The following is a 20,281-nucleotide window of genomic DNA, read 5'->3' as shown; positions in this document are numbered from 1 at the left end:
TCTTAAGAACAATGTTGACAACATCTGTTTGGTATAGGTCAGGGGTCTGCAGCCTGAGGCTCTTGAGTCACATGTGGCTCTTAGTCTTAGACTCTCTTGTGGCTCCCTGTGGACCTAAAATAAATAAATAAATAAATATTAAAAAAAATAGTAGAAATTAATGTTTTATATATTAATTTTTATTTTTTACATAAAATAGTCTTGAATGAATTTTTATTTTTATTTTTTTTAAATGAACACTTAAACATTAATATAAATGTAAGAGTCCAAATTTGTATGTTGTCAGAAAGAGAGCAAAGGGCGATGAATTTTTTTTTTAAAATGTTACCTAAAATGTCCAAAAAGTGACGATAAAATGTCAATGAGGAAAAGCAGAAAATTACCATTATAATCTCTTGGGCCCTCGTTACATTAGACTAACACGAACACACTGATTCCTTCATCACAACCTTCAAATGTTTTGCGGTTCTGCACACATTTTTGGGTCTTTTGACAGGTTGCTGACCCTTAGTGTAGGTCAAAATACACAGGACTGATAGGACAAAAGCAAAACAAAACAAAAATAAGTGTAATAAGCTTAAAACAGGGAAACTGGAAAAATATTTGACCAGAACGGCTGACTTCCTGTTCTACTTCAGGCATGGATTATTTTTTTGTGTGTCCTTTTGCTATGGACATGTCCACCCAATTTGGTGTTGGTCAGTGAAACTGGTGACGGGGACTTATTTTTTTTTTTCAAAGTGTCCAGAGGCACTGCTGAGGCAATTTGCTCAAAATGGCTGCTTCATACCAATACGTGTGACTTCCAATTCAATTTATGGCAGAAATCTTAAGACTTTGTGCATCTTTCTCATGATAGAAAAGTCTACCAAATGTCATGTCAATCAGTGAAACTTGTTTTGGAAATTGTTTTTCCTAACTTTCCAGGGAACACGACTGAGTGAGTTTCTTTTAGTGGGGCTCACTGCACTGCAGTGTTTGCACTCAGTCAGCAGGGTGCGCTAGAGGCAAACAAAGAAAAAACTCCAGGCGGGTGGTTTCGAAAAGGTCAGATAAAGTTTACCCTGGCCACTCAAGTTGAGCACTTGAAGTTCTCGTGGCGGAGATGAGAGAGTCAGCAGTCCACCCTCGAGAAAAAAGGGGGAAAAAAAGGAAGTCTTGCTGAGTGCGTGCGTCCGTGCGACTTGGTAAGCGAGCGTTCATATGAGTGCGCGGGGATGAATATGAATGAGGTAAATGAAAGCTGATGAATGTTTGCCCTTATCTCCATAAAGATTAGACAATTCCCTTGAACCGCAGCCAAGGACGCACACAATAAAAGGACACTTTTTCAACAGCTCATAACATCACATCACCATGAGATGATGGATCATGTCCCGGCCTCGACGCCCGCCTGTTTATTTTATTTATTTATTATCTCCCAGACCCGAGCCTGGCTTATGAACTTTTAACAAGATCCCCAGGACAAGGTACACGTTAGACTCATTGAAATTAATTTGGATTATTATCCGAGACCATCGCTGCCCTATCAGGATAGCAAAATTAAATCCCGTTTGGCTACTCAAGGGGAAAGCCAGGTAAGGGTTCCAAATTTTCACAAGGTTAGGGTTTCAAACAAGGGATAGATTGTGAAAGCGGGGTGTCAAACAACAGTTAGTTATACATAGGATCATTCCATACCAGGGTTTGGATTTTAAAGTAGGGTTTTAAGACAGGGTTAGGCTTTCAAATTAGGGTTAAGTTTTCAGTAAGTAAGGCTTCAAACTGTGAGTGATTGAAAGTTTCCACAAGTCATGTAATTCAAAACAGAAGATGAAAATGTGCATTAGGTAGGGTTTCAAGCAAAAGCTGAAGTTTCAAAGTAGGGTTTCAAGACAGAGGTGAGGATTTCAAAACAGGGTTTCAAGCCAAGCGGAGCATGTCAGCGGAGACCGACGGCCGTCACTGAGCAGAACTCGTGGGTCATAAACCTCAGCAGAAAAGTTGCGATAAAGCGTCCTGATAAGATAAAGCCACAAACTTTGTCCGCAAACACAACATCTGACACTTTGCAAAGCGCGGCCGTACTGTCAACAGCACAAACTTTCCGGAGCGTCGACGTTGAGACATGCTGTGGACAGCCGCCGCGTGCCTCCTTTGGGGGGCCTCGTGGAGCTTGGCGGCCCCTGTCGGCACCCCCAGGCAGAAGGTCCTGCTGGTGTCTTTTGACGGCTTCCGTTGGGATTACGACCGCGACGTGGACACGCCTAATCTGGACCGCATGGCCCGCGACGGCGTCAAGGCCGAATACGTTACGCCGCCGTACCTCACCATCACTAGCCCCACACACTTTACTCTCCTCACCGGTAAGACACGAGTAAAAATGACTCTTCCTCTGCGATTAAAGTGAACCTCTGGTGCTCAGAAAGAGAAATGTATATGATTTATCAAGAAAAACTGCATCCAAATGATTCTTTTTTTGTTACAATGTTTGTATTAAAGCAAGCTTCAAATAACTCGGATCCTAGTTGTCGTGACAGCTAATGCGCATCACCTTGCTTGCCTGCAAGAAGCAAAGTCATGACGTAGCACTATTGAAAGCCGTCTTGGCTCAGCAGTCTCCCCAAATTCAACACGACATTTTCTGACAAATCGTTCTCGCAACTTTCCAGTCAATACTGACAGAAAACTGAAGTCTGACCAATCACGTCTCAGCTTCAGAAAATAGGTGAGCCGTGATTGGTCATTACCTGAGTCCTGAGCAACTGTGACATTATCTTTAGTCGACAGCAAGTAACAAAATGGCCGCCCCCTGAAATGGATGAAAACAGGTGTGTTTTTTCTACTTAACTCATATTACACAAACACAATAATAATCAGAATGCCATGTTTAGACATGTGGGAGCACATACAACATATTATTGTAAAGACATTTTTTTGGTTGACTTCCTCTTTAAGAAAAAAAAAAACTTTACAAGAACAAAAATATTGTATTGGATAAAAAAGTTGTAATCTTATACGTTTTTTTTTTATTTATTTTTTTATTTTTTTAAAGATTTGCGGTGGGCGGCACGGTAGTCGAGTGGTTAACACGTCCGCTTCCCAGTTCTGAGGTCTCCGGTTCGAGTCTAGGCTCGGACCTTCCTGGGTGGAGTTTGCATGTTCTCCCCGTGCCCGCGTGGGTCTTCTCCGGGTACTCCGGTCTCCTCCCACATTCCAATGACATGCATGGCAGGTTGATTGGGCGCTCTGAATTGTCCCTTGGTGTGCGTGTGAGTGTGGATGGTTGTTTGTCTCTGTGTGCCCTGCGATTGGTTGGCAACCAGTCCAGGGTGTCCCCCGCCTACTGCCCAGAGCCAGCTGAGATAGGCGCCAGCAGCCCCCGCGACCCTTGTGAGGAATAAGCGGTCAAGAAAATGGATGGATGGATTTGCGGTCTTTACAACAAAGATGCAGTGGAACAGGAAAACAATTGCACAAGAATAATAAAGTGATATTTTTCCATGATAACAGATAACATTTAACAAGGGAATACATTTGTATTTTAACATGTGAATTCTGGCGGACAGGTCGCTACATCGAGAACCACGGCGTGATCCACAACATGTGGTTCAACACCACCAGCACGGAGAAGAAACCGTACTACCAGACGCAGTTTGTCAACGACTGGTGGGACAATGGCACGCTGCCCATCTGGATCACAGCGCAGAAACAGGTCCGTGTCATCCGGAAAATTATTTTGGCGGGACCAGAAAGTCAGGAGCAATCTGGCGGATGCTGAAGCGCAGCTGGAGCCACTTCAGCTGTGGCTTGAGATGGATGACATTCAGGCTCGTGGACACAGAACTGACAAAATGGCTTGTGTACTGGAGAAGTGACGTGGGTTGACTTTAGCCAACTTTAGACTTGACTCGACTCGACTATGACTTGGACATAAACGGCAAAATTCACAGTCGGTGTTGGATCCATCAATCCATGAATGGATCAATAATTGTCCTAGTTGAATTAGAACTAAACAGTCCTCTTCATCCTGTTGACATTCTGACATCATGAAAGCAAGACGACATCTATTGATCAACATCAAGTAAGAAGTGGCCACTGAGATTATAGTGTCACAGAATGACAGTGGCAGTTTGTGACAGAGAGAGCGGAAGTCTCACAGAAAGGCGTAGACGTGAGCCTTCTAAGACATTTTCATGGCGTAAACATCTGCTGTGAATGTTAACGTTCATCTCTTGGTGAGAAAACCACAAGTTGTGCAAAAAGCACTGAAACGTTGAGCACTTGAACATTCAAAAGTCGACAGAAGTTTACTTTTACTAAAGCAGTTGAATCAATAATACTTTTGGCAAGGTCTTTTCTTTTTTTCAAAATTTACTGCACTGAGTCTACTTGTCTGTCCTTAACTATGACAAAAGCACAAGTGCTATGAACGCCCACCTAAAAAGGAATCCGCTAACGCTAGCTAACAAGCAGCCTTCAGCAAATTCACAGAGAAATGGCAAACAATAAGAAAAGCACTGGTCGCTCAATAAACTCGTTTTGTGAAAATGAGTGGTTAATTTCGCCAGCAACGAGTTACACCTTGAAGACACACAACAAGCTCTTCATCCTCCCTCCAGTCAGCCACGCAATCACAAACCATGGACACATTCATGGTCTTACAGTGTATAAACATATTATACTTAAACTGCAGGTTTGCGACAATACATTATCGCCAAACATTTCTCTCTCCTGTCATTTTTTATTTTATTTATATCCACCTATAATCCAAATCTTGTTTCTGTGCTCTCGCAGGGTCTAAAGTCAGGTTCTCTTCATTTCCCCGGCACGGCATCCAGTTACCAGGGCCAGACGGCGATGGTGCGCGAGGTAGAGCCGCTCCTCTACAACTACAAGAACGAGACGGCTTGGCGCGAGAACGCCGACAAGGTGATGGGATGGTTCCGCGACAAGGATCTGGACTTTGTGTCACTGTACTTCGGCGAGCCGGACGGAACGGGGCATCGTTACGGCCCGGATTCGCCCCAACGACGGGACATGGTCCGGCAGGTGGACCGGACCGTGGGCTACATCCGACAGTCGGCGGAGAACCACCACCTGAGCGGCGTCTTGAACATCATCATCACCTCAGACCACGGCATGACCACCGTGTACCGCAATGGACTGGTAGAGGAAATCACACTTTCTGAGATCCCGGGGTTCTCCTTCCGGGACGTGTCTTTCCACTTGGTGGACTTTGGGCCTTCGGGGATGCTGCTGCCCAAGCCGGGTAAGCTGGAGAAGGTGTACCAGGCCCTGAAGGGGGCGCACCCGCGCCTCCATGTCTTCAAGAAGGAGGAGATGCCCGAGCGCCTCCACTTCGCCAACAATGACCGCATCCTGCCCATCATTCTGCTGGCAGATGCGGGTTACGTCATCAATGGGGTGCGTACAAAAATGTCACCCTTTGACAAAGTTTCAAATCACAACTCAGACTCAGATTTAACACAGTTCATGACTACTGTAGAGTTGCTTTTGTCTTGTAGATTAAGGTTTCAAACCTGGTTTAGGGTTTCAGCAAGGTTTGTGACAAGCTTGGCTTAGTGTTTCAAAACATCTTTGGCGACAAAATGTTGAGTCTTGGTTGTGTGCTTGTGTCCCAAAGAGCTAAATGCTAAACGTTAGCATAGCTTGAATCAATTGGCAGTCTTGGCAAAGACACACATATACACACACAAACGTTCAAACAATCATCCCTCAACATTTGAAATGAACTTTTTGATTTGTTTCATATTGCTCACTCATAAAATATTCATTACTGTACATCAAAGAACAAATGTATCAACGCTATTCGCTGTCATCACTGATAGCAAAGAGAAGAATACTCTCACAAATGCAAACAGAGCTAGACTTGAGGTATGAGAGCACATGGGAATAAGGCACTCATCTAAAACCTTAACGTATGAGAGCGACGGCCATAGATACACAGTTGTGATATACTGTAGACCCTGAGGTCGCAGTATACTGTCGGAGTAAGTATACCATCCGGGTACACATCTCCAACCTTAACGTGATGACCATCTATCTACATCACTTTATAGCCACTTCAACTGTCATTACTGATAAAAGGAGAAGATACTCACAGATGTACTTTGAGATACAAGTGTGCACTGGATACACATGCTGAGAGAGTTCAGATAAGATGCAAAAAGATAAACTAAGAAGCAAACCTGAACAAAGGCTTCAATTGCAACGCTGGGCAATGTCCTACTGATGGATTACATTCAATAATCCGGAGAAGTAGGATTCCAAACCAAAGTTAGGTTTTAAAACATGGGACAAGATCAAGGTTTCAAGTTAGGGTTTCAAGTCTGTGTTAGGGTATCAAACAAGAGCTAGGGTTTAGAGGCTGGGTTATTGATTCAGGCTGGGATTTCAAATTAGGTTTTCAAGCCTGAGCGATTCAAGCCTGGGTTAGAGGTTCGAAGTTCCATTTCAAGCCAGTGATAGCGCTTCAAACAAGACTTAAAGGGATAGTTCGGATTTTTTGACATGAATCTCTATTTCATCCTCACCTCCAGTGTGTGCGGTCAGCACTGACTTACCCCTGACAGCCTTCTGTGACACGAGCTCTGGTCCGGTGTTGGACGAGAGGAAAATAGTCCAGCAAGTTGGCTGTGGTCACCAAAATACAGCGTTTTTTCTTCTAAAAACTATTTGTGTTCAAAAGAGTGATTCATTTGCATCACAATACTCTTCAAAAAAGTCAGACTCCATTACCGCCGGGCACTATTTTTCTGTTCGTTCGTATCACTGTGCGTCGCCCTGTAGGCAGCTGATCGACGCGCTGCAGACGGTTGATCCGCGCGCCTTCGAAAAGACAAACATCTTGTGGATTAGTGCGCGTCTATCAGCTGTATGCAGGGCACCACGCAGTGATACGAACGAACAGAAAAGTAGTGCCCATCGGTAATGGCATCTGACTTTTTTTCCGAGGGAGTTTTGTATGGAAATGTATCACTCTTTTGAACAGTGAGCACAAATTGTTTTTAGAAGAAAAACGCTGTATTTTGGTGACCCCAGCCCACTTGCTGCACTATTTTCCTCTTGTCCAACACTGGACCAGAACTCGTGTCACAGAACGCTATCAGGGGTAAGTCAGTGCTGATCGCACACACTGGAGGTGAGGATGAAATTGAGATTCATGTCAAAAAATCAGAACTATCCCTTTAAGCCTTTAAAGTGCAGTTTCAATGCGGGTTTAGGGTAATAAAGAAGGGTTTCAACCATATGGTTTTAAGTTAGGGTTTCAAGGTCCCCCCCCCCCCCCACTTTTTTTTTTTTATTTTTATTTTTTTTTAATCGAGGGTTAGGGTTTCAAATTAGAATTTCAAGACTGGTTTAGGTTCCAAACGAAGTTTAAAGTTTGGGTTTTTAAGTAGGGTTTCAAGTATAATTTAGATCAAGAATTATGGCTTCAAATTGGGTTTTTAAGCCTGGGTTAGGGCTTCAAGTTGTAGTTGGTGTTTCGAAGTAGAATTTCAAGCATGTGACAAGGTTGAAAACAGAGTTTGGAATTCCAAATTAGGGTTTCAAGGTTGAGTTAGGGTTTCACACAGTGTTTCAAAGTAGAATTGCGATTTAAAGTAGGATTTCAAGCCATAGGCTTTCAAGTTAAACTAAGGTTTCAAGGTTAGGGTTCAAAACAAGGATGCAGTATTAAAGTAGTGCTTCAAGCCTGTGTTAATGTCTCAAACAAGGTTTAGAGCTTGAAATTAGGGTTTTAAGGAAAAATCTGTGTTTCAAAGATGAGTTTCAAGTGAGTGATAGGTGTTGTTTTGGTTTGAAAATCTGAGCGTTCAGGCTGGACGTTTTTTTACTTATCCAATAGCTCCCTCTGCTGTGTGCTAGTAAGTACTACATAAACGCTGTCCCAGGATGCCACTGTTTGTTGAATATATATATATATATATATATATATATATATATATATATATATATATATATATATATATATATATATATATATATATATATATATATAGTACACACTAAACAGTATATACATTCATTTGTGTTGTTTCACATTTTTATGTTTGCTTGTTTAATTGTGTATTTGGGCATTCAGTACTTCCCAGTGCAGTTCAACAAGGGCGAGCATGGCTTCGACAACCAAGAGATGGACATGAAGGCTTTCTTCAGGGCGGTAGGGCCGGCGTTCCGCAAGAATCTGAAGGTGGGCCCCTTCGAGACGGTCCACATCTACCCACTCATGTGCCACATCCTGGGCATCCGACCCGAGGTCAACGACGGCCGCCTGGATGCCACCAGAGGCATGTTGCTCGCCCTCCCAGAAGACGGGCAGGAGGAAGGTCAGAGGCCTACGTCTTCATCACTACATGTCGGGATTGCTTTCCAATTACGGTGTCAGACCCGGGTTACAGTCTCGAAGAAAAGGGTTATGGTTGTAAAGTGGGGTTTCAAGCCAGTGTTAGGGTTTCAAACAACATTTGGGGTTTCAAGAATAACATTAGGGCTTCAAAAAGGATTATGTTTTTTATTAAAAATGTCAAGCCAGGGTTGGCGTTTCAAACCACAGTTAGGGTTTCAAATTAGGCTGTAAAGGCAAAGGTTAGGATATCACAAAGGGTTAAGATTTCTACATTTTGAAGCCGGGGTTATGGTTTCAAAGTTTTAAGCAAGAGGTATGGTTTATAATTTAGGTTTTTAAGGAAAGTATGAGGATTACAAACAATGTTAGCGTTTCTAGTGTTTCAAGGTTCAATGCTATGCTAATGCGAAACAAAAACAGTTGTGAAAATGTTAACTAAAAAATAATACGGAATTGATTAATTATGCATTTAACAATGCTTTACTTGACTTTTTTTCTTTTTCTTTTCTTTTTTTTTTTTACATAAAATCATTTCCAGTACTGTTTTATATTAATAATACTGTTTTCACGTGTTGTTTGCTTTTATTTTGTAGAAGACAAGCGTATAAATTTAGTTCCAAATGCTGTCACCGGCTTGGCTGCGACAGTTGGATTTGTTCTGGTGGTTTTTGTCACAATTGTGGCGCACAAAATGATCAAAGACAGAGGCCACAGAAGGTAAGAAGAAAAACTAAATAAATTATGTCACTTGTTCGTTAGTTGTACAAAATGTATAAATAATTTTTGCGTCTATGTTTCAGATCAGCAGTTCACCAAATATCTGCAGAAATGACTCAACAAACTTCATTTTGAGCAAAAAACATGAATTCAGTGTTTCGTTGAGTATGTGTGACTGTATGTGATGAATGAATGAATGAATGGATAAATGAATGAATGAGTAAATAAAAAATAATTGAAACGTGATACATTACTTTTTGTTTTAGTTGCCCGACTACTTGATTGCATGGATGGTGACTGCCCGCCTCTCGCACCATCTGTTACTAACAAGCTAGAGAAACGCCATGGTGATTCCGGTTCAGATTTTCAAAATATATGAACAAACGCTAGATTTGAAAATTATGGTTTTAAACCAGAGTTGGGTTTTCAAATTATGTTCTTAAACCTCGGCTAGGATCAATTTTAACCGAAAGTACCAAAAACAACACTGTAATTTACGAAGAAAAAAAATACAGAAAAGCCTTTTTGAAAAACCATTAGTACCAGTGATGTATGTAACATAAGTACATAACATGTATGTAATGAATGGATTATGTAACGTAATGTAATGGAATGTATAAAATGTGTAATACAGTATTGGTTTACAATATATGTTTTATTTGTTTGCAATATGAAATGCAGTAAATATTATATATCCTCAACCTAGCTTTTATTGTGAAATATAGTGCAGTTGTTGCTGCGACGTGAATGTTTTATTGTGGAAGTGCTTTCCTGTGTCGGCGGTGTTGAGTTTGCTAGTGTTGTTATTGTGAGTGTGCTGGTCCACCATGGAGGAGCTGAGCGCCGTCGGCGAGCAGGTTTTCGACGCCGAATGCATCCTCAACAAGAGACAGCGAAAGGTTAGGAAAGAGACAAAACCTCAAACGAAACCTCTAAAATCTCTTTTTGTCGCTTTTTGTGTTCACTCGGCTCCATGCTCAGAATCTTTTGGCGCTTCTTTGTGTGCAGGGAAAGTTGGAGTTTCTGGTCAAGTGGAGAGGGTGGTCCTCCAAGTAAGTCAGGAAGACCCCAAACAATGAACACAAAAACCCTCACATCTCAACATTTTTCCCCCCTTTGACAAATACGTGTAATCGGAACAGTAGTGTGTTTTAGTCGTGGTTGCTTGTTGTTCCACAAAATCCTTTTGTTCGTGTTTAAATCATCAGGATTGACTTTAATGGTGTTTGTTGTTTAATTCCATTTGACACGCACAGATAGTTATAAAAAGTAAAGAAATTGTAGTGTTCTTCGAATTTAGGCTAAAACTTTCATTTTTGTATTTTATTTTGTTAGTTTCATCAAATAAAGTCCTTGTTTACATTTAATCCATCAATGCCAGTAGCCTACTCAAGTAATTGTTTTGTTCTATTTTACTGTTGTTTAAGTGTAAAATGGTAAACCTTGCACCGTCCTTGACTATATTAAAGGCAGACCTGATTATTAAAAAATGAACAAGTCAGACACTTTTTTAAGTTACTAAAAAAGAAACAAATAAAATGAACTTACCAAACTAAATAAAACTGGATTCCTCCACCTAGATTACCTGTTATATTAAAAATAATAATAATCATCAAAATAGTCTAAAGTTTCATTTAAGAAATACAAACAGCTTCTACTTGAACAAAATCACCAAAAAAGAAAGATACCATTTTCTCCAGTAGCCATAAAAACAGTGTAAATTGCTGTTATAGTGTTATAGCTACTTGTTTTATTCTACACTAATAACACTGAGAAATCTGACTTCAGTTTGTTTTCTTTAAATAATCTTTTTTTATTATTATTTTTTTAAATCATCAATTTGCTTTAATGTTTTACTGCACATGAAATGTGCAAATAAGGTTGTTGGTTATTTTTTTTATTTTTTTTACATGGTGTTATAATTTACACAATGATAGCTACTTCGTAAAAAAAATTGTTACAGTAGGATTTTTATTTTTTCCACAATGGTCTTTTTAGTTCTCCACCTTTTTTTTTTTTTTGATAATTATTCTGTACGGGTGCACACTGTTGCCTGCCTTCTGTTAGGCCCACACGTCCTTTGTGTGTGTGCGTGTGCGTGTAAAGGGTGGGGGGTGGACTGACTGCTGGTCTGGGGGTCTTTTTCTCTTTCTTCAACAGGCTTCTACCACATGTTGAACTTGTTTTTGTTGCACATTAATGGCATCTCAAATAACACAAGGCACACAACTTGGCATAGTGTGGGTTCAACTTTTCAAAAGGACCACTTGCTTGGAAAAAAAAATGGAGACCACCTACTTTTTTTTTTTTTTTTTTTTTTTTTTTTTTTTTTTTTTTAAATGGAGGGTTGGGGTGGCACTTCAGCCACTTTCACACAAGTCTTCTCATTCAGATGTTCCTCTGCTTACTGCACTGTGTGTAAGGTATGGGTGCATGATAAGGGGTTTTTTGATACTGGCCCGAGAATCTCACTTCAACCCATCCCCCAATTCCGCATCGGAGCCTTTCACACACTGACAGAAGAGCCCAGGGAAATGGTGGAACATTCCGCCGTTAGTAGGCAGTGTGAAAGGGGCTTATCTTGTGTCTTGACCCAAAATAACAACAGAGGTGATAGAACATGACAAATCTGTTGTAAATCATGGCACTGGGCTACTTTAGCAAAGTTATTCAATATGATTAGATAAAAAGTAAAAAAAAAAAGAAAAAAATCAATGTTTAGCTAAGTTCATCACAGTATTTAAATACAAAAATAGTCATTGCTAACCGCTGTAGTTAATTTTTGTCTTGCTTTCGGAAATCTTAGCAAGTGAGTTATATTTTATTTATAAAGTTGTTGTTAATCCGACATTAGGTCACTTGAGTTAATTCATAAACAAAACTATTTTTCGTTTCAAACCGTTAGACAATACAGTAAATTTGTAGAGCGGTTACAAGTACGATTATGAATTAAATTAAGTTGTTATCAAGCTACGAAACTTTACTCATTTCTAACAAATTTTAATTTTGTTATGTTGCTACTGGGCTGAGTTATGCGGATAATTTAAGTCACATAGTGTAAATATGACGTGATAAAGAAAAAAATACATTATTTCTGTATTTGAACCATTGTCACTCGGGAAAATACAAGTAGCCTATGACTTCTTGTAGATTTGTTGCAAACCTGACATTGGGCCAGTTCAGAGACAATAATCACTAAAAAAGAAAAGGTGACTAATTTCTATCTATATTATATTTTTGCTGTCATATCTCAAATCTTTGGGAGTTACATGTACAATTTTACATATTAAGTTGAAGTAAATCTGACATTGGGCTATTTTCATGAGGTTAATTAGTGAAAAACAAGTAAAAAGTTATGACTTTCACAGCTGTTACCAGGGCTGGCCTTCTGGCATACAGGGCAAATGCCTGGTGGGCCAGCGGCGTCTTTTGGGGCCGATGCAGTGACTTTTAATGATTATTTTCCTCCATTTTTACCTCAAGAGTCTGGCCCACAATTTAGGTGGGGTAGTTCATTAATCTATTTATATATTTAAACTTATCCAACATCCGTCAATATCAGTGTCAGAACAGTCAGGCAGAGGTGGTCAGGTGTCAGGGCCAAGGCAAGGCCGGGCCGGTGGGCTTAAGTCAAATGCCAGGGCCATTGTTTTGTGTCAGTCCAGCCCTGGCTGTTATGGTTTAATTTTCTAGTCATGGGATGTACATAAACCTTAACGGGGGGAAGTTTGAATCTGTTTATTGTTTGCATACATGAGTCTGCTTATGGACCAGTTTCATGTGACGTAGTCATGGAGCTGCGCGCGCAACTCGGAGGCAGAAAACTGAGCTACCTTCCCCCTTCCTTTGTGTTAGCTAACAAAACAATGCCGTCGTCGTGCTGTGCCGTGGGTTGTCAGAACAGAAAGAGTACACACAGTGATTTAACGTTTTATAGAATTCCTGCTGGTAAACACTCCTTTAAGAAAAACCGGCGAAAGTTATGGCTACAAGCTTTACGACGTGAGAACTGGACGGAGGAGGAAATTAGGAATGCTCGTCTTTGCAGCGCTCACTTCATATCCGGTAAGTTCTTTAGTTCTACTGTTTTCAGCAAAAGAGCATGATGTTAATTTAGTATAACAAACACCTTTGTGAAAAATGATTGAAAGCACAAGTGAAGCTATTTTGTACAGTCAAACGCGTTTATTATTTTGGGCGAGAAGTAGACTAACTTAATGTGAAACAATCACAAACTATCCGTGAATGGCTTAAAAACAAAAAAAAGGGCATGCCTCCACCCACAAAATCATTTTATTTTATTGTATTTTTTACAGGAAACGCCTCACTGGAACATGGCAATCCAGACTTTGTTCCGTCAATATTTTCATATACAGCAGCTGCTGCAAGTGGACACTGAACACTCTCAAGGTAGAACTATGAAGCCAGCAGAATCAGATAAAATTTGTCTAAAGGGAAATTTGAATGAAATTATTGTCCGTGGGTATGATTGTGATGTTGTTTGTCTACCTGTAAGTGGTTCAGAAAATGGATGGATGGACAGACATGAAAGATATATATATATATATATATATATATATATATATATATATATATATATATACATATATATATTACAGGCCAAAAGTTTGGACACACTGTCTCATTGAATACATTTACTTTATTTTCATGACTATGTACCGGTACATTGTAGATTCTCACGGAAGGCATCACAACTTTGACAACTAACAAACACGTGGAATTGTGTACTTAACAAAAAAGGGGAAAATAATAAAAATAAGTACATAAATAAATACAATAAATGGATTTACACCTTTTTTGTGAAGTACATAACTCCACATCAGTTCATACATAGTTTTGATTCCTTCAGTGAGAATCTACAAAGTAACCAGTCATGAATATAGTAAAACAAATGCATTGACGAGGAACGTGTGTCCAAACATTTGGCCTGTACTGTACATATATATGAACACCAAAATTCAAATACTTGTATTGGTGTATGACCTTTTTTTTCTTTAGACACACACACACACACACACACACACACACACACAAACAGCTATATACCTATAAATAAATGAATATGTACACTTGTATGTTTTTGACAGATATCAACGGAAAACGAGACGGCAGGAAACAAGTGGCGGCAGGAAGCAGCTCTTGGAGTTATTTTTCTCAGCAAATTCAGATGTTCATCAGTTATTCCTAAAAATGAAATAAAATATGTATGAGTGACATGTTGAACAGATACTTGTTATTCATATTTGGTACATTGAGGATATTTTGGTGTACTAATGCTGCAATCTATTTTGAGCTCATTCATACTTTTTATTTATTTTTAATTATGTGACTTACCTTGAGTTATTTCAATGTCTGTGGATGTCCTCCTTGTCTTTGATGGTTTGTCACTTCTTTTAACTTTTTTGAAGTTGATGTCTGCCACTTTTGCGGCTTCAACTTTTTTTCTGGACATGTCATTCCAAGCACATGTTTGTGAAGTACATGCAGAAGTGGTGAGTCCCAGCCTCACTGCCATGTCCACCTTAAACATGATAGCTGCAGCATGGCTACAACATGAGCCAAGGCTGGGGGGGAAAGAAACCATAAATTAAACTGAATTGTGACTGAATTATTTGTGATTTTGTTGAGACATTGCTGTTCCTGTGTAGAATAAACATTTATCTATCTTTCAACATTAACTATCTACATCTAAACTTCTAAAGGATGTAGCTGGTAAGTAAAATCCTAATCATATCATTCATCACACACAAATGCTAGGTACATCTACTGCTTGGTTATCTGCTAAATAATTCTTTCAGCATTTATTTATTTATTTATTTTTTGCTAGTTTAAGTGTCCAAGTAATAATTGAATTTGATAGTTCATTGACACATTGAAACATCGATTTACTTACCCTGCCATGCATGTGCAGTTAGCTGTCAGTATGGAGACACTCTTCTTATTCACACAAACCCATGCCTGGTAACACTGAGATTTTTGTCCCTGTCTTTGACTGGGCAAAACGTCTGCCTTCAGGAAACAATAGTCTTGATGTTCAGCAGGTTGATAGAAAAAAACCGTTTGAACATGTCCACAAACTACGTAGTTGTAGGCATCGAGACTCTTGTACGCTTTGAGCGTCTCGTGTGTGAAAACACTTGGTGTACTTATCAGGTACAGGTAAATGTTTGGAAACTCCAAATTAGGCCAGCGCGACGGATCATTTAGCCACTCACTTGCGGGCAGCGAATAAGGATCAGGTAGGCGAACTCCGGATTTAAGTGTTAATTTTTGTAAATAAGCTTCCTTATCGAGATTTCCAAGGTTTTGGAGATAAAGATTTTCCTGCGGTGGTACGCGACCGGCCATTCTGAACGAAGTAGACATGTGCTTTTGCCTCCGCTCTGCGTGCGCATCCCGATGACGTCACTATTGTTTGTAAACATTGAAACCCGTCTATATGCTACTTGCATATGTATACGTACTTCATCATACCTTTTGTTGTTGGGACGCAACATAATTGAGGAAGTCTTTATTTTGATGTCCATTCCAGACACAACAGCTGGGAGCCCCAAGAGAACATTCTTGATCCCAGACTTCTGGTGGCCTTCAATAAGAAGTGAGTTTCTTTCGACGTTTGTGTTCTGTGGAATGTCTGGATAGTTAGACATTGAATTTCATGTACCGCAGGGAACAAGAGAAGGAGTTTCAGATACGGAAACGCGGTAAAAGGCCGAGGGGACGACCACGTAAAATTCCCGTAAGTTCAGTATAGATGATTTTTATTGGTGTTGTTGGGACATATTTGAACTGTTTTGCTCTCCCTTAGGAAAATGTTGCAGAGGCCACAAAATCCAACAGCTCTTCCTCCGGATCCTCATCCTCATCTTCTGATTCCTCGTCTTCGTGTTCCTCCTCATCGTCGTCCTCCTCGGACGATGACGACGATGAGGAGCAGCAGGCGAGCCCTGGAGTCCAAACGCGAGACCTCCACCCCAACCCTGTCCCCCAGAAGAAAGCCCAGATTGTGGTTGCCAAGCAGGAACCGCCAAAAAAACGTGGTCGCAAATCTCTGAGCAAAGGCCTTCGGAAAAGCCTCAAGAAGGATTCCGATCTTCCGGGTGCCATCAAGAAGCCTGTTCACCTGGCCAGCTTCGCCTTCATGGGCTTCCACCGGGGCGCTACAGGAGGAGTTGCCAACCGCAGTTCGCCGGCATATGGGGGAACATCCAGAAACTCTTTGAGCTCAGTGGGATTGGGCAGATCAACCCCACCTTCCCCCATCGCGCTGATGAAATCCAGCCCAGGCAGGAATGTCACCGAGGGGAAACCATCCATTCCCGGACTGGATCCGTTCAAACCAAGAGGAGTGGAGGCTTTCACCTTCAACACATCCAAACATCACATCCCTGGATCTCCCCAGCGTACCACAAACGCCCCCAGTGTACAAAAGGCTCATGTGCTACAGAGGATAACCAACGCCAAAGCCATGGCGGCTCAAGCCGAAAAGAACATCACCACCAATCAGCCTCTTAACCTTCACAACAAAGTCACGCAGGGCAACAAATCGCCTGCTTCCAGCCCTGGCTCAGCTTTGCGAAACACTGCACATCCTGCCCGTAAAACCAACCAAAACCATGAGTACAAAACCCCAGAGAGTCCCGCGTCCCCGGGAGGAACCCGTAAGTCTGCCACCGGCAAAGACATAAAGGAGATCAAGACCTACAGGGGGAAACTGGAGAAAAGTGAGGTCCATAAATCCGAGAACCACCTGGAAAGAGCAGCCTCCAAAGACGGCAAGATGAGCACGGGCGAGGACGAGAGCAGCTCCGACTCAGACCAGGACTCGTCAGATGCCGGCCAGGAGTGCTTGACGGTGGTCCACAACCAAGACTGGAAGCCCACCCGTAGTCTGATAGAACACGTGTTTGTCACAGACGTCACCGCCAACTTGGTCACCGTTACGGTGAAGGAGTCGCCCACCAGCGTGGGATTCTTCAGCATCCGGAACTACTAAACACTTCACTTGACCGTTGCATCCATGATTGTTGTAATTTATTCACTTTTATTTTTATAATAGGATACTCCAAGTACATTTGAATCCAATGTAGTCCAATTAAAAACCTAAGGACCAAGGGCAAAGAAGGCCCAACAGGACAACCACACATAGTTGGCAGGTGAATCTCTTGCTGTATTTCCGACAATTGGGAAGTTGGAAATATCTCATTCGGAGCTTACAGGGTCCCACCTCAAAATGTTCCAGTCAAATGCAAACTACAAAAAGCATTGTTGGATGTCACCGTCAGCTGTTGACCAAAAAGACCGTGACACTTCAAGTGTGTTTTAATCTGAAGTCACAGTAATCAAAACAAAAAGTTAGCGGATGCTGCATTTGAGTTCAAAGGTTTTCAGTCAAGCGTATGAAAGCTAAAATCATATTGGACCATCTGCAGTTTTGACAAAACGTCTGATATTTTGTGTTTTAATCTGAATCCACACAAAATTTTGAGAACCTCTATGCATTCAAGACCGCTGGGTCCAATGGCAAAAAATTTCAAACCCCTAAAAAGTAAGATTGTGGTTCATCTGATGACATTGATTATTTACTTTCGGCTTGTTCCATTAGGGGTTGACATAGCACGTTATCCTCTGCATCCTCCTCTCTAACACCAACTCCCCTCACGACAGCCATCAACCTTTTCTTTGCTGTTCCTCCAGCTCTCTTGCCTGGCAGCTACAAAACCGGTAAATTGTAACCTATAACTAGTTTACAGTGCGTCTAGAAAAATCTGGATGCAGGAAGTGCTGTGAATGCTTTCCGGACCCACTAGAGTCCTTTCATAAATATGCCCCAATTTTGCGCATCAGAACTTCTTCCAGCCATGCACTTTTATGTGTCCAAAATTACCGGCTTACCATTTGCGGCGTGTTCATGTGCTGTCAAGAGTAATTCGTCGCTGGGTTTTTAGTTGCTGTCAATCAATAGTTGACATACTCGTACATGCCTTGTTGTGGAACTAGTACAGTGCCTAGTGTGTATTTTCATATTAGCTACCTCTGTTTTTTAATGACTATTTGCTGCATACGATTTGTAATCCAGGGTAAATGAGCCTTAAGTCTTACTGCTGTGTCCCAAATAGAATTGAAAAATTCCAGGAATTTTCTAACATGGAACCTTTCATGGAAGTAATGGGAATTTATCTGTATAAATGGGAAAAGAACGGAAATTTACTAAACATATGTTAAGACTATTAACGAGGGACTTAAATATGGTTAAAGAAAATATAGTTTAAGTTAATTTGGATTTCAAAATGTTCCTGTAAGAACATTTGGTACATTGTGTATATTCCCCAACTGTCCAGTTTTTGTTTTTTAATTTTGCCAAAACTTCTCAATTCATTGTTCATTTGGTTGAAAACTTCCCGATTTGCAATACTGTATTTACAAAACTCCCTATCTTAACTTCCCCTTTTTTTTCTGTTTAATTCTATGTTGTCAGTTTATCAGAACGAGGTGAAGCATGCTGAGACAGACAGACTGAGTGTCTGTCCTTTCTCAGATAACACTTTTCGACCCCCTCAGTGAGATATCCACCAGAAACTCTATTAGCCAGGTCCCGGGGGGGTGAGCCGGCGGACAATAAAGCACCAGATGTCTCTGGAGCCACTTGGGGTGTTTTCCTTTGTTTTGTGGCAGCTGCCGATGTCTCTTTGGGATCTTTTTCATGGTGTGACGTAACACAACAATGCGAGGCCCCCCGAGAGAGAGTTCGGCCACTATGCGTTTTCCCTCAACTCATCAGATTAATCCGGCAGCCGAGCTGCCATTTTGTGGACGGAACACAATGATGTCCACCAGGCTGGTGGAGTGTGGGGACGATTTGAATGGACAAATACAGGAAGTTCATCTCAGCTTAGTTTCAAACTTGCAGCAATCAATGGTGCTCATGGGACCAACTTTTTGAACTGTTGCGAAGATGCTACAGATTTTTTTTTATGTACATTTAGAGCAACTAAACATGTGAAATACAAAGGCGTATCAGGGCCACACTAAAAAGAAGGGTTCTCTCATAAGATTATGGCTATATTATGGTATAGATTTAGTTTCTTTCCCGTGTAGCCCCGATAGCCCTTCGTAAAGGATTGTCACTTATGAAAATCTATTTATTGGAGGCTGATCTTTAATGCTTGTATTGTCAAATAAACACTGTAGCCTCGTGTACGACTTGTCACAATAAGTATACAACAATGTACAATCCACTCAACTCCGTTGACTAATCCATTCTCATCTCTGGATTACAACAACATCAGAAAAAGGGGTTTTCCATGCCACATTTTCAGACCAATATTAGTATAAATGCTCAACTCGAGTAGTCACCAATACCAATATAGCACTTTTGATTCGTAAAATTTTCCCCAAAAAACTGATAGATCATTTTAAAGAAAGATTGTTTTCTTAAAATTGCATGAAATTAGCATTTTTTTTTTATTAGAATTTCTAGTTCCTGATCATAAAATGGCCAAAAGATGAGCTGATACGGGTATCGGATGCTGTCACGAGTATTGATACCATGAAAAAAGGCAGAGTATCGGCACTCGCCCATCCCTACCAGACAAAATCAGAGAATAAAGTCATAATTCTTCAGGAATAAAGTTGAGTGAGAAGTGGAGAGAAGTTATACTTTATGGGCAAAGGTGTCATATTACAAGATTGTATTTCTTTGAGTGAAAGTTTTGAAATAGTCAAAATAGTAAAATAGTCCAAATTTAGTCTCCTAATACAGTATATTGCTTTTAGAAAATGACCACATTGACAGGTATAAAAGCTTTTGTGGACTAAGCGAGTCCTGTAATATTACATATTATTACTCAAAAAGATGACTAACCATAATGTCCTACTATTTTTTTCTTAAGGAAAAATACACAAATCCTAAAATTACTGCACACTTTTTTTTCTCAGAAAAGCCATCAATGTTGCATGGGCATCCTTGTGTAACACTGCACCTATTGTTTAAATAAATGACTATTATACCACTGTATACCCCACCCCCCTCAAAAAACAAAAAAGTTTGCGCAAAATGCCTTGAAAATTTTATATACACGATTCACAAAACTTTATTCTAATAATAGTTTAACCACATCTGATAATGTAACGACTTTACTTGATTGATCTATTTTGTTGAAGCCTTCTGAGACATCATAGAAAATGTCT

The 20,281-nt window shown here is 40.6% G+C and overlaps 2 protein-coding genes across 2 annotated transcripts; both read left to right on the top strand.

Moving 5' to 3' along the window:
- The first annotated feature begins 2,107 nt into the window (after positions 1-2,107).
- LOC144019787 (ectonucleotide pyrophosphatase/phosphodiesterase family member 7-like) lies at positions 2,108-9,205 on the top strand. The gene is made up of 6 exons (XM_077523297.1): positions 2,108-2,345; positions 3,549-3,694; positions 4,777-5,406; positions 8,090-8,333; positions 8,947-9,070; positions 9,154-9,205. Exons 1-6 carry the CDS (start codon positions 2,108-2,110, stop codon positions 9,203-9,205), a joined length of 1,434 nt encoding a protein of 477 aa, XP_077379423.1.
- A 625-nt stretch (positions 9,206-9,830) lies between these two features.
- cbx2 (chromobox homolog 2 (Drosophila Pc class)) lies at positions 9,831-19,289 on the top strand. The gene is made up of 5 exons (XM_077531073.1): positions 9,831-9,969; positions 10,079-10,122; positions 15,624-15,689; positions 15,761-15,830; positions 15,900-19,289. The coding sequence occupies exons 1-5, from the start codon at positions 9,898-9,900 to the stop codon at positions 17,085-17,087; spliced, it is 1,440 nt and encodes a 479-aa protein (XP_077387199.1). The 5' UTR covers positions 9,831-9,897; the 3' UTR covers positions 17,088-19,289.
- The last annotated feature ends 992 nt before the right edge of the window (positions 19,290-20,281 follow it).

This window comes from Festucalex cinctus, chromosome 1, assembly GCF_051991245.1.
Source record: "Festucalex cinctus isolate MCC-2025b chromosome 1, RoL_Fcin_1.0, whole genome shotgun sequence".
In the NCBI taxonomy this organism is placed as follows: Eukaryota; Metazoa; Chordata; class Actinopteri; order Syngnathiformes; family Syngnathidae; genus Festucalex; species Festucalex cinctus.
This window is presented reverse-complemented; position numbering and strand designations above follow the sequence as displayed.

What these genes read in the sequence shown, in the direction of transcription:
- LOC144019787 (XM_077523297.1), top strand. Translation starts at nt 2,108, where the DNA reads ATGCTGTGGACAGCCGCCGCGTGCCTCCTTTGGGGGGCCTCGTGGAGC. An exon ending in CGGGTTACGTCATCAATGGG is followed by an intron (nt 5,407 to 8,089) that starts GTGCGTACAAAA and finishes TTGGGCATTCAG; the next exon opens with TACTTCCCAGTGCAGTTCAA. An exon ending in AGAAGACGGGCAGGAGGAAG is followed by an intron (nt 8,334 to 8,946) that starts GTCAGAGGCCTA and finishes TTTATTTTGTAG; the next exon opens with AAGACAAGCGTATAAATTTA.
- cbx2 (XM_077531073.1), top strand. Translation starts at nt 9,898, where the DNA reads ATGGAGGAGCTGAGCGCCGTCGGCGAGCAGGTTTTCGACGCCGAATGC. An exon ending in TCAACAAGAGACAGCGAAAG is followed by an intron (nt 9,970 to 10,078) that starts GTTAGGAAAGAG and finishes CTTTGTGTGCAG; the next exon opens with GGAAAGTTGGAGTTTCTGGT. An exon ending in CTGGTGGCCTTCAATAAGAA is followed by an intron (nt 15,690 to 15,760) that starts GTGAGTTTCTTT and finishes CATGTACCGCAG; the next exon opens with GGAACAAGAGAAGGAGTTTC.